Source organism: Mus musculus, chromosome 2 (genome assembly GCF_000001635.26).
Source record: "Mus musculus strain C57BL/6J chromosome 2, GRCm38.p6 C57BL/6J".
Classification (NCBI taxonomy): Eukaryota; Metazoa; Chordata; class Mammalia; order Rodentia; family Muridae; genus Mus; species Mus musculus.
This window is the reverse complement of record NC_000068.7, coordinates 30,288,867-30,301,527: the sequence shown is the minus strand read 5'-3', so window position 1 is coordinate 30,301,527 and position 12,661 is coordinate 30,288,867. Positions and strand designations below refer to the sequence as shown.

General features: G+C 43.2%; 1 protein-coding gene and 1 long non-coding RNA gene across 6 annotated transcripts in view; both read right to left on the bottom strand.

Annotated features, from left to right (window-relative positions):
- Nup188 (nucleoporin 188) overlaps positions 1-12,661 on the bottom strand; it is a 57,860-nt gene that overhangs the window by 42,739 nt on the left and 2,460 nt on the right. For 4 of the 5 annotated variants that reach the window (NR_156132.1, XM_030249849.1, NM_198304.3 and 1 more), the window contains exons 2-5: positions 4,826-4,880; positions 3,039-3,112; positions 644-728; positions 439-519 (exon numbers count right to left, since the gene is read on the bottom strand). Coding sequence is in view for 1 of the 5 variants with exons in the window: in NM_198304.3 (NP_938046.2) it covers positions 439-519; positions 644-728; positions 3,039-3,112; positions 4,826-4,880 (295 nt within the window). In the remaining 4 variants the exon portion in view is untranslated. The remainder of the gene's footprint in view (positions 1-438; positions 520-643; positions 729-3,038; positions 3,113-4,825; positions 4,881-12,661) is intronic. The other variant, XM_006497934.2, reaches the window with a different exon arrangement.
- Gm39780 lies at positions 2,206-2,662 on the bottom strand. The gene is made up of 2 exons (XR_866092.1): positions 2,630-2,662; positions 2,206-2,401 (listed from the first exon to the last, which is right to left on the bottom strand). It is a non-coding gene; the product is annotated as a predicted gene, 39780 (long non-coding RNA).

Here is a 12,661-nt window from a genome sequence, read left to right as displayed (position 1 = left end):
TGCAAACTTTATATGCCCCAGTACAGGAAATGCCAGGGACAAAAAGTGGGAATGGGTGGGTAGGGGAGCAGGGTGGGGGGAGGTTTCAAGGGGGAAGTTCGGGATAGCATTTGAAATGTAAATGAAGCAAATGCCTAATAAAAAAATTGAAAAAAATTGGGGAAAAAAAAAAGGGATATCTCTTTCCAGCCTTTAAAAGTCTTGCCTAGCCAGGCGTGGTGATGCACCGTTTTAATCCCAGCACTTGGAAGACAGAGGCAGGTGGATCTCTGAAAGGCAGTTCCTGGACAACAGGGCTACACAGAGAAACCCTGTCTAAAAAACCCAAATAAATAAGTCTTTCTTTATACCTGTATATCTTTATTTTCTTCTATAAAGGGCAAGGGCCCAAACTCTACAAGAAAGAAAGGTCAATGGGAGATGGGCAGAGCCACAAACCTTTAGTGAGTCCCGAGTACCCCTGTAATCCTCCTGAAGGTAACACTGCAGTAACTGCACACTCTGCTCTTCATCAAGACCCTAAAGCAAGAAGCATGAAGTGAGCAACAGCCACTGAAGCTTGGAACGTGTACTAACGTCATTACCAATGGAGCCACCGGCATCCACAGAAGCATATGCTGACCCTGGGCTAATTTTTACTCACCAAGAACTTGCTGACTCTTAGGCCCAGCTCCTTCAGAGGTGACGCTACGTCTTTATTAGCTTTCACTCTTTCAGCTGAACTTGGACTATGAGAAAAACACTCAGTTATTTCCTCATTCACAATGGCCCCCAAGGGTATAAAATTAAAAAACACTCAATGGCACTGGCCTTCCTTTTTCCTTTAGTGTCTGTAAAATACACATTCACGTCTATAAACTTTGTAACACAGAACTGACTATGCCTATGTAACAAGACCAGGCATGTGCCTTATAAACTAGTTATAATAGTGTTATTTGTAGATCTCTTTTGCTATGTTAAATTATTTAAACATGTTGGAGGGCAGTATATGTGGGGCCAGAGGTCCATGTCAGAAGTCCTTGTCCTCCAACTCCTCAGTAGAGTGACCAATGGTACCATCACCACTTGTTCTATGGGTCTAGCACATAGACGCTGAAAGGATATAAGAATGGCATTTCCCCTCTGAAAAGCCCAGACCTCAAGTCCATAATGAGAAGGACATCAGACAAGTCCAAGTGAAGGACACTGTATAAAATACTAGGCCACTCTACTCAGAACTGCTCAAAGTCATGAAAGCAAGGAAAAAAACTGAGACGCGGTGACAGTTGAGCACAGTCACAGCAGAGTCCAGACAGGGACACATGACAACTAAATGCAACACGTGGCCCTGGAGGGGAGTACAACACCAGAGAGGACACTCAGGCCTAGGGATGCTAGGGATGAAGGTCAGCTGGCAGAGCGCCTGTGAGAGGCTCTTCAGTTCACCCAGAGCTTGAAAAGACAAAAAGGCTAAATGACAGTAAAGTCTAGAGTCTAGAGTTTAATTTCAGCTATTGAAAAAAAAAAAAACGGGTTTAGCTGGGTGTGGAGGTGTGGAGGCATCAAGGCAAAGGGTCATAACCTTCACTCCCAGCACTTGATAGACAGATGCTGCAGGGATCTTTAAATTCGAGGCTAATCTAATCTACATAGTAACTTATAGTACAGACAGCTTTTTTGAAACCCTGTCTCAAAACACAAACAAAAATTTTACTAGACTTCAAATGCCATGTTATTGTATAAAATCATTTCTTTCTCTAAACTCCCCTTTATGTGTATGAGTGTTTGGCGTGCATGTGTTTCTGTTGCCTCCAAAGGCCAGAAGAGGGCATCAAATCCCCTGGAACTGGGATCTTGAACTTGCCTGTATTCTTTGGGTGACTGCATTATTTTCTCCAGTACACATTGGAGAATACAAGCCACACAAAAGACCACTTTCCAGGCAGAGGTGGCGCATGCTTTTACTCCCAGAGCTCAGGAGGCAGAGGCAGGCAGAGCTCTAAGTTTGAGGCCAGCCTGGTCTACAGAGTGAGTTCCAGGACAGCCAGGGCTACATAGAGAAGCTATCTCAACACCCCCTTACCAAAGAAAGATTAAATGATGCAGGATAATGAGGTGAAAGGACTGAGAGGGAGGAGGGGGACTGCAGTCAGGGAATAGTATATGAGGGAAAAATAAATAAAAATCATTTTTAAAATGTGTGATGAATATACATGTTACTTTGTGTGTGTGTGTGTGTGTGTGTGTGTGTGTGTGTGGTGCTAGAGTTTGAACTGAGAGCCTTGAGTATGCCAGCATTCTACCACTGAGTAGTATGTCCAGCCTCCCGCTGACTTTCTTACCACACGAATCCACCGTCTAACTAATTTATGAAAAATGCTTGGAAGGGCTGGAGAGACGGCTCAGAGGTTAAAGGCACTGACTGCTCTTCCAGAGGTCCTGAGTTCAATTCCCAGCAACCACATGGTGGCTCACAACCACCTGTAATGAGAGCTGACGCCCTCTTCTGGCGCATCTGAAGACAGCTACAGTGTACTTATGTAAAATAATAAATAAATCTTTTTTTTTAAAGATTCGTTTATTTTATGTATGTGAGCTACCATGTGGTTGCTGAGCTCAGGACCTTCAGAAGAGCAGTCAGCACTCTTACCTGCTGAGCTATGTCACCAGCCCCAACAAATCTTTAAAAAAAAAAAAAAAGAAAGAAAGAAAGAAAGAAAGAAAGAAAGAAAGAAAGAAAGGAAGGAAATGCTCGAAAAAGAGATGCCACACTATAAGCACTATGTAAGCATCAACTATTCGTACCCTTTTTGTCGGCTGCACTCAAGAAGCCCCCAACCAGCCTGGACTACAGAGTGAGTCCCAGGAGAGGCAGAATTTGAGAGAAACTGTCTCAGGGAGGATGACAGACAACTGGATTACTGTGGAGGAAATTACTCTTCCTTTCAACAGATCGCCAAACTGCTCAGTAATTTGTAAAGCCCACAGGGCAGTTTGGTCGCCATGCTGAAGTCTTGGGGGATGAGGGGAGGGACTGGCATCACGAGACATAGCCATACCTGGGAGGTTTGTAGTAAGAAAGCCCTTCTAACAACCGCTGCCAATATTTATTCAGTTCCGCCTCAATCTGATTCTGCAAAAGAAGAAGGCAATCACACAAGCGCAACCTGAGGCAGACTTCGGGTTCACACGCACATTGCTTGGTGTCTGTCTGAAATGTTCCCACTGTGGTTTAAAGCACCATTTCTAAACCTTTAGGTCACAACGCCTGGGGGGGGGGGGGGGTCACACAACGCTTCCACAGGGGCTTCCTAGAACCACTGGGAAATATATATATTTTTGGGGGGGGGGTTGAGACAGGGTTTCTCTGTGTAGCCCTGGCTGTCCTGGAACTCACTTTGTAGACCAGGCTGGCCTCGAACTCAGAAATCCACCTGCCTCTGCCTCCCAAGTGCTGGGATTAAAGGCGTGTACCACCACCGCCCGGCAGGAAATAGATATTTTTGCATTATAATTCATAACAGTAGCAAGTAAATATAATTTTATGGTTGGGGGGTCACCACAACATGAGGAACTGTATTACTGTATTACAGGGTCACAGCAATAGGAAGTTTGAGAACCACTGGTTTAAAGCATTCTGAATACAGAATTTTGTAATGTTTTCTTTGATTAATGCTGTAGTACCATTTATGGAAATATTTATAAAGTGGTTTTCCAACTATTTTACTAAATAGCAGATCATGACTGTCATTCTTCTAAAATGCTAGATGCAACTCCAGAAGGTGGTTTTTGGTTGGTTGGTTGGGTTAGTTGGTTGGTTAGTTTGGTTGGGTTGGTTGGGTTGGTTGGTTGGGTTGGTTGGGTTAGTTGGTTGGTTAGTTTGGTTGGGTTGGTTGGGTTGGTTGGTTGGTTGGGTTGGTTGGGTTAGTTGGTTGGTTAGTTTGGTTGGGTTGGTTGGGTTGGTTGGTTGGTTGGTTTGGTTGGTTTTAATTCAATCACTTCATTGGACTGGAAAGATGGCTTAGCAGTTTAACAGCACTGCTGCTCTTCCAGAGAACCCAGGTCTTATCCCAAACACCCACATGGTGATTCACAACTGTCTGTAACTCCAATTCCAGGGAATCCAACACCCTCATACAGATATACACACAGGCAAAACCCCATGTGCATAAAAACAAGTCATTATTAAATAAAATATAAAATCACTTTATTGCAATGAACTAGATTAAGGCAGCCACTCAAGACACTGAGAGACTAAAGCACTGATTGCTCTTGCAGAAGATAAAGTTCAGCTCCTACTACCTACATGGCAGCCAGCAACTGTCTGTGACTGCAGTCCAGGCTATCAAACGCCCTCTTCTGGCCTCCTTGACATCAGACATGAATGTGGTGTATATACATACATGAAGCAGAACACTCACATACATAAAATAAAAATCGATAAACAAACATTTGCCCTGTAGTTATTATCTGGTCTTTGTTTTCTTTAGATAATATTACTAAGCAGTCTAAGCTGGTATAAGCCTGAGATCTTACTCCAGCCTCTGTGTACTGGGATTACAGTGTGGACTGTGCCCAGATTTGCAAGAGAACACTCAGAGTCCTTCTCTAAGGATCCATTCTAGAAGCAGCATTATCAGATGAGGGCATATCTATGGTCCAGTATAGGGGAATGGCTGGGCTGGGAAGTAGGAGTGGGTGGGCTGGGGAGCAGGGGTTTGGGGGGAGAGGATAGAGGATTTTTAGAGGGGAAACTAGGAAAGGGATAACATTTGAAATGTAAATTAAAAAAAAAAATCTAAAAAAAAAAAAAAAAAAAAAATGGGTCTATAGCCCTAAAACTCACCAATTCTCTAAGAGCTGACCTCCCAAGTAGAATTGTCCAGAGTTCTCTACTGCTCCTGAAAAAAAGAAAACACAGACATAATTTTGCTCTTCTAATTAAAAAAAAAAAAACAAATTAAAGAAATTTGATATTCAAATTAAACATAAAATGGAAGAACATAGGATTTTAAAATATCTTCTTATTTCTATTATTAGTAGGCTTTTTGATACCATACCATACCATACCATACCATACCATACCAGGTCTCATACCCTAGCCCAAGGAGAATGAAATTTATTACTTAGTACATCCTGTTCTTAAACTTAAAGCAATCCTCCTGTCTCAGCTTTCTAAGTGCTAGGAATACAAGAATGAATCATTGTACTTGGTCTAAAAGTATAAGATATTAGCTTAAGCCACACAGTATATAAAAAACAGCTGATCCCATAGAATTCAGGCCAGCCTGAGCTATAGGAGAATATCATCTCTTAAAACTGTGCTTGCTGCTAAGGATTGTCAATACCAGGAACCCATACAGTGGAAGAAGAGGAACTCCACAAGTTGTTCATACATACATACATACATACATACATACATACATGCATACAAAATAGATACTTATAATCTAAAAGGTTTTTACAGAGGCGTAAATGTACCTCCGTTGGTAAAGTACTCACCTGGCATGTACAAGGCATGCACAAGGCATGTACAAGGCCTCAGCACTATAGAAACAGGTGTGATGGTTCTCACATGTAATCCCAGCACTTGGGAGTTAGAGAACAAGTTTAATGTCCTTGGGAAACAGGAGATTTTGGGATGAAAAACAAAACCTAAGGGCCAGTAAGATCATTCACACATACAAATAAATGTAAAAAAATTTTAAAATTTAAAAACTTGGGCTGGCAAGAGGATAAAACACCTGCTGCCCAAGCATAAGAATGGGACTTCAGATCCCAGAACCAATGTAAAAGCTGTGTGTGTGTGCGTGTGTATGTGCGCGCACGCACGTGCATGTGAGAGAGAGAGAGAGAGGGAGAGAGAGAGAGAGATAGAGAGAGAGAGAGAGACAGAAACAGAGACAGAGAGAGACCTACAATTCCAGCATTCAGATGACAGAAACAAGAAAGGGTCCCTGGAACAAGGTGTGTGTGTGTGTGTGTGTGTGTGTGTGTGTGTGTGTGCGTGCACACGTGCGTGTGTGAGAGAGAGAGACAGAGAGAGACCTACAATTCCAGCATTCAGATGAGAGAAACAAGAAAGGATCCCTGGAACAAGCTGTGTGTGTGTGCGCGTGTGTGTGTGTGCGTGCGTGTATGTGTGTGTGCGTGTATGTGTGTTGTATGTGTGCTCGTGTATGTGTGAGAGAGAGAGACAGAGAGAGACCTACAATTCCAGCACTCAGATGAGAGAAACAAGAAAGGGTCCCTGGAACAAGCTGGCTGGCATTACTAGACATGCATTACTGATGTGTCTAGATTTATCTCGGATTCTGCATCAATGAATAAAGTGGAGCACAATCAAAGAAGTTCCTATCAGTCTAAGGCCTCCATACAAGCCTGTGCACACATGCCAAACATGCATTCAATGCACAGATCCACACCACAGGCAAAATCCAAAGAAAAAAAATAAACTGAAAACTTTTTCCCATTAATACTAAAACACAGGGGCTGGAGAGATGGCTCAGTGGTTAAGAGCACTGACTGCTCTTCCAGAGGATTTCAATTCCCAGCAACCACCTGGTGGCTCACAACCATCGGTAATGGGATCCAATGCCCTTTCCTGGTGTGTCTGAAGACAGCTACAGTGTACTCATGATAAATAAAATAAATAAATCTTTTTTACAAAGACTAAAACACAAGGGCCAGCAAGATGGCTCAGTGGGTGAAGTTACTTGCCACCAAGCCTCACAACCTGAGTTTAACTCCTGGGACCCACATGGAAGTAGAGACCAACTCCTTCAAATTACCCTCTGAGCTTCACACCTGACTATGGCATACATACCCCAACTCCTGTGTACAATAAACAAACAAAATGTAATGTTAAAAGAGAGAGAAGGAAAAAAAAGACTAAAACACAAAATGTTAGAGCTATGTACACCAGAGCTGTCATCAGGAATTTCCCATCAGAGACATAAACACACCTAAAAATTATGTCTTTGCTAACAGTTAATGCATCTACAAAAACAACTTTGATTCTATTAAATCCATAGCTACCAACTCCCACACCACTGCACTGGACTATATATAATCTTTTTCTGATAACAGGATAACATTCACAGTCCAAAAATAATTGGGAGATTAGAGCCAGTTATTGGAACAAAATTTCCTCTCTATGCTGATAATAAAGCAGCCTCAGATAATGACCCAGAGGCAAGGACATAAAGAGATTCAGTGTCCTGAATGTCATCACACCGGCTGTCAAGGCATGCTTCCCGTTGCCTTACTTATTTGACACGCTTGGATTTAGCAAATGGAAACATGAGGGCCTTATCTAAAATGGTAATTGCTGTGTGTCTAGAACGCATGAGGCTGTGGGTTTAGTGTTTGTTTGAGAATTCTAATGCTCTGTTGCAGAAACTGTAGCTCAGTTGACAGGGTGCTTGCTCAACAAGCACAAGCCCTTGGTTCCATCTCTAGCACTACAAAAATCAGACCAGATGGCACTACCCCTGTGATCCTAGTGCTGGAAGGGGGAGGCAGGAGGATGGGGAGTTCCAGGTCATCCTCAGCTACATAACAAGTTCAAGGACCATGTAATAGAAAACAAGTGGGGCTGGAGAGATGACTGCACAATTAAGTGTGCTTGCTGCTCTTCCTGAGGGCCTACACTGGGTCCCATGACCCATGTCAAGCAGCTCACAACTGCCTGCAACTCTAGCTTCAGGAACTACCTGGCTTCTGAAGACACCCATCATGCTGGCATACACAGGCGCACACATACACATAAAATTTAAAAAATTTTAAATACATTTAAAAAATTAAATTTTGGGGCTGTAGAGATGGCTCAGTGGTTAAGAGCATTGACTGCCCTTCCAGAGGTCCTGAGTTCCATTCCTAGCAATCACATGGTGGCTCACAACCATCTGTAATGGGATCTGATGCCCTCTTCTGATGTGTCTGAAGACAACTACAGTATATTCACATATGTAAACTAAGTAATTCTTTTAAAAATAAATTATAATTCTCAGGCTAGGCATAAAAGCAAATGCTTATAATCCCAACACGCAGCAAGCTGTGGCAAGTTCAAGTTCAAGGCTGGCCTGGCCACAAAGTGAGACCTTACCAAAGAGAGAGAAGGAAATATCACTTTGCTCGGCATATAGAGAAATATAAAAACATGTTGTACATTCTAAGTATATGTAATTTTCGATATTTATTCCTTAAGTAAAGCTAAATAGAAAATTAAAAACAAACATGAAAAGAAAACACAGATGACACTCTCAACTATAAAAAACCACACTATGATCATTTTGTTAGGTATCAAAAATGATGTTCTGGCTGGGCATGCACACCTGTGATCCCAGCACATGGGAGGGAGAGGCAGGGAGCCAGAGCTGGTCTCAAAAAGGAGTGTTTAATAAAACTTACTTTCTTCTTTACTTTTCCAAACAAATCGATGTTGAATTCTTTTTTTCTTCTTGGGTTTGTGTGTATATATGTGTGTTTGTGACATTTATTTTTCTCTTTAGTGACATGTACTGGGTTTTGCCTTCATGTAAGTCTATGCGCCACTTGAATGCAACCCAAGGAAGCCTGGAGCAAGTGTTAGATCCCCTGGAAATCTAGTTACAAAAGTTACGAGCAGGGCTGGAAAGATATTTTGGTGGTTCAATTCCCAGCACCCACATGGCAGCTCACAACTGTTCGTAACTCCAGTTCCAGGGGATCTGACACCCTCATACCTATGTACATAAAATAAAACTAAGAAAAAAAAAGGTTATGAACATCCGTGAAGATGCTAGAAATCAATCAAATCTGGGTCCTCTGGGACAGCCAGTGTTCTTAAGCCACTGAGTGATCACTCACTGAATAAATCCGTGTGTGAAGGATTTACCTAAAGGTCTCAACACCATTAACCACCACTGGTCCACACCCCAGCCACAAAGTGAAATTTTTATCTATCTATCTATCTATCTATCTATCTATCTATCTATCTATTTTTAAGAAGCCAAGATTTTGACAAGCAAGAAGGCTCAGCAGGAAAGGAACTTGTTTCTAAACCCGATGACCTAAATTTGATCTCTGGAACCCACATGGTAAAACCAAATTCTGCAAGTTGTCTTCTGACTTCCACACACCTGAGGTGGAACATGTCTACACACACCTCTATGAAGCAGACACTATTATTATAGTATCAGGAAATAGAGGACTCAGAGGCTAATAACTGGCCTAAAGTCACGGGATAACACACAGTGCAAGCAGGTGTACACTAGCCATGCCTGAGCTGGGCCACCACAATACTCAAGTTGCAATCAAGATTCATTTTCAGAGGGTGGAGAGAGAACTCAGCGGTCAAGGACTGGCTGTTCTTACAGGGGTCCTCAGTTCAATTCCCAGCAACCACATGGTGGCTCACAACCTTCTGTAATGGGATCTGATGCCCTCTTCTGGCACGCATGAAGATAGGGCACTCACATACATAAAATACATGAATAAAAAGAAAAAAAAATTCATCATGTGCTAGATTTGGTGGCTCCAGTTATAACTCTATAGCTTTGGGAGGTGGAATCAGAATGATCAGGAATTTAAGAGCAGCCTGCCTCTATTACACAGCGAGTTCCCAGGCTACCCTGGGCTAGATGAGACCCTGTCTCAGAAAAACGACTCATCCTGCAAACTAGCAAATATATGGACGGCAGTGAAGCTTCCAGTTCCTAGTGGCCAGCCATTACTTTAATACAGTAGCAGCCATGCAAGAGGCCATAACAAGTATATGCACCATTACATGCTGAGGGGCCTGTGAGATGGCTCTTGTCACTAAACCTGGGGACTTCAATTCTACCTGTGAGACCTACATGGTCAAAGGAGAGAAGCAAAGCAGCTCTCTCAGGTTGTCCTCTGATCTGCACACATGTGCTTACGGCACATGCATACACATACACACACCCACATGGCACATGCATACACACACTTTCGGCACATGCACACACACACACATACCCATATACACATGCTTACGGCACATGCAAACACACACATATATACACACATACATACATGCATGCATACATACATACATACAAATAAAATGAATTTTAATTACAATATGAGCTGAATGAAAGCCTGTCAGAGGAGAATGATGTAAGTCCCTTCTAGACTCTAAACTACTTGGAACAGAAAAACAAGTTAAAAACACCAGGAGGGGGGCTGGTGAGATGGCTCAGTGGGTAAGAGCACCCGACTGCTCTTCTGAAGGTCCGAAGTTCAAATCCCAGCAACCACATGGTGGCTCACAACCATCCGTTGACATCCGAGGGAGTCAGATCTCGGATCTGACTCCCTCTTCTGGAGGGTCTGAAGACAGCTACAGTGTACTTACATGTAATAAAATAAATAAATAAAAAAACAAAACAAAAAAAACCACCAAGAGGCAGGATGGAAGAGGAAATGGTACATTATGAAGAATAGAATCGTTATTGAATTAAGTGTTAATGGTCCCTACACCCTGCACTTGTCTGTGAATGATGGAGATGAGACCCTGTAAATTGATCTAAAACTTGATTCTGCTTACAAGCTGGGAAGGCACAGTTACAGGGCATGTTCCTCTGGGCACAACATGCCCTCCATCAGAAAGGGAGGCTTAGAAGGCATAGGAGGAAACCATGATCACAAGGGGTCACTTGTCAGGGAGGGCCCCTACCCAACAGTTGCTGGGGTAGACCCTGACTAGCTACAGTGCCTGGAGAAGAGCTGTGCTGCAGCCTTCAGTTGTCACCCTGATGAGGTGGGCTTTCTGCTGATGCAGCTACTGTATCAAACTGCTTGATACAGAGTTACTCTGTGTAGCCCTGGCTATCCTGTAATTTACTTTGAAGACCAGGCTTGCCTTGAATTTAAGAGATCCGTCTGTCTCTGCCTCCTAAGAGCTAGGATTAAAGCCGTGTGCCACCACACCTGGCTTTGAAGAGGATTCTGCATTATCCCAGGACCTTGTAAGTAATCTTACACCCACCACTGGTACCCTCAGAGCTTTGGTCTTATGTGGCTCCCCTTCTCGCCGAGTAGAGGTGTATGTGTTGCATCTCCCCAGGAAAAGTCTGTCACACAACAGCATATTACATAATCTGCCAAAAGGAAGCACTATAGGCTGACACAATGACAGACCCCAGAGAGACACACACCGACATGCCGGAATCAGAGGGTGCTAGAAACTACCTCAAGAAGAAAGACTCCCACCCACAGGCAAGGGAAGGATGTGCAGACAGAACGAACGAGGCTGGTGCTTGCTCGCAAAGGCCAACCGAAAGGCTCAGAAAGGAAACAGCTCCTGCCTTTATCCTGCGGGGACCACATCTGAACTACGTGCACAGGAGAGAACCTAAAGCACTGAAATCAAGGATGCAGCTTCAAAGGTCAGATTCTTAAAAATATACTGACTGGGCCTGCAAGGTGGTGCAGCTCTTGCCGCAAAAGCCTTGCAAGCTTTTCTTAACCCCAGAGCACACAGACAGCTGACTTAGATGTGTCCCCTGGTCACCTGCCATGGTATCACACTCATGCTCCCTTACACAGAGACACACACTAATTTTTTTTTTTTAAAGATTTGTTTATTTATTATATGTAAGTACACGGTAGCTATCTTCAGGCACACCAGAAGAGGGCGTCAAATCTCATTACGGATGGCTGTGAGCCACCATGTGGTTGCTGGGATTTGAACTCAGGACCTTTGGAAGAGCAGTCAGTGCTCTTACCCGCTGAGCCATCTCCCCAGCCCGACACACACTAATTTTGTTTTTGTTTTTGTTTTTGTTTTTTTGATGGACTAACAAGATTACTCAATGGGTAAAGGTTACCCATTTGCTTACCACTAAGCCTGAAGAATTAAATCTCCAGGACCCCCCCACACAGTGAAAGGAAAAAACAAATTCTGGCAGGTTGTCCCTGACCTTCACATGCACTCCTTAGCAAACACACAACAACATACATACAATAAATACATAGGTGTAAAAATAAACAAACAGGGGCTGGAGAGATGGCTCAGCGGCGGTTAGGGGCTGACTGTTCTTCCAAAGGTCCTGAGTTCAAATCCCAGCAACCACATGGTGGCTCACAGCCATCTGTAGTGAGATCTGCCGCCCTCTTTTGGTGTGTCTGAAGACAGCTACAGTGTACTTACATATAACAATAAATAAATTTTAAAAAAACCATATAGATCATTAATCTAAAGTTCTAGGAAACAATATAGAACTTTATTTTATTTCTAAGAGGCAAAGGGCCAGCTTTGGCTCAGTGGACACAAATACTTGCTAATCCTACTCAAGCCTGGAGACCTGAACTCAACCCTTGAACCCACACTAAGATGAAAGGAGAGGCTGTGAGGTGGTGGTGCACACAGTTAACCCCAGCACTTGTGAGGCAGAGGCAGGCAGATCTCAGTGAGTTCAAGGCCAGCTCAGTCTACAGAGTGAGGTCCAAGATAGCCAACGCTACCCACAGAAACCCTGTCTTGAATCTTGAAAAACCAGAAACTATGGAAGGAGAGAACAGAATTTTGGGGGCTATTCTCTGACACACACACACACCATGGCAGAAAGAAAGAAAGAAAGAAAGAAAGAAAGAAAGAAAGAAAGAAAGAAAGAAAGAAAGAAAGGCAGGCGGGCGCGGGGGAGATGAGTGCTATTAAATAGGACCAGAAGCC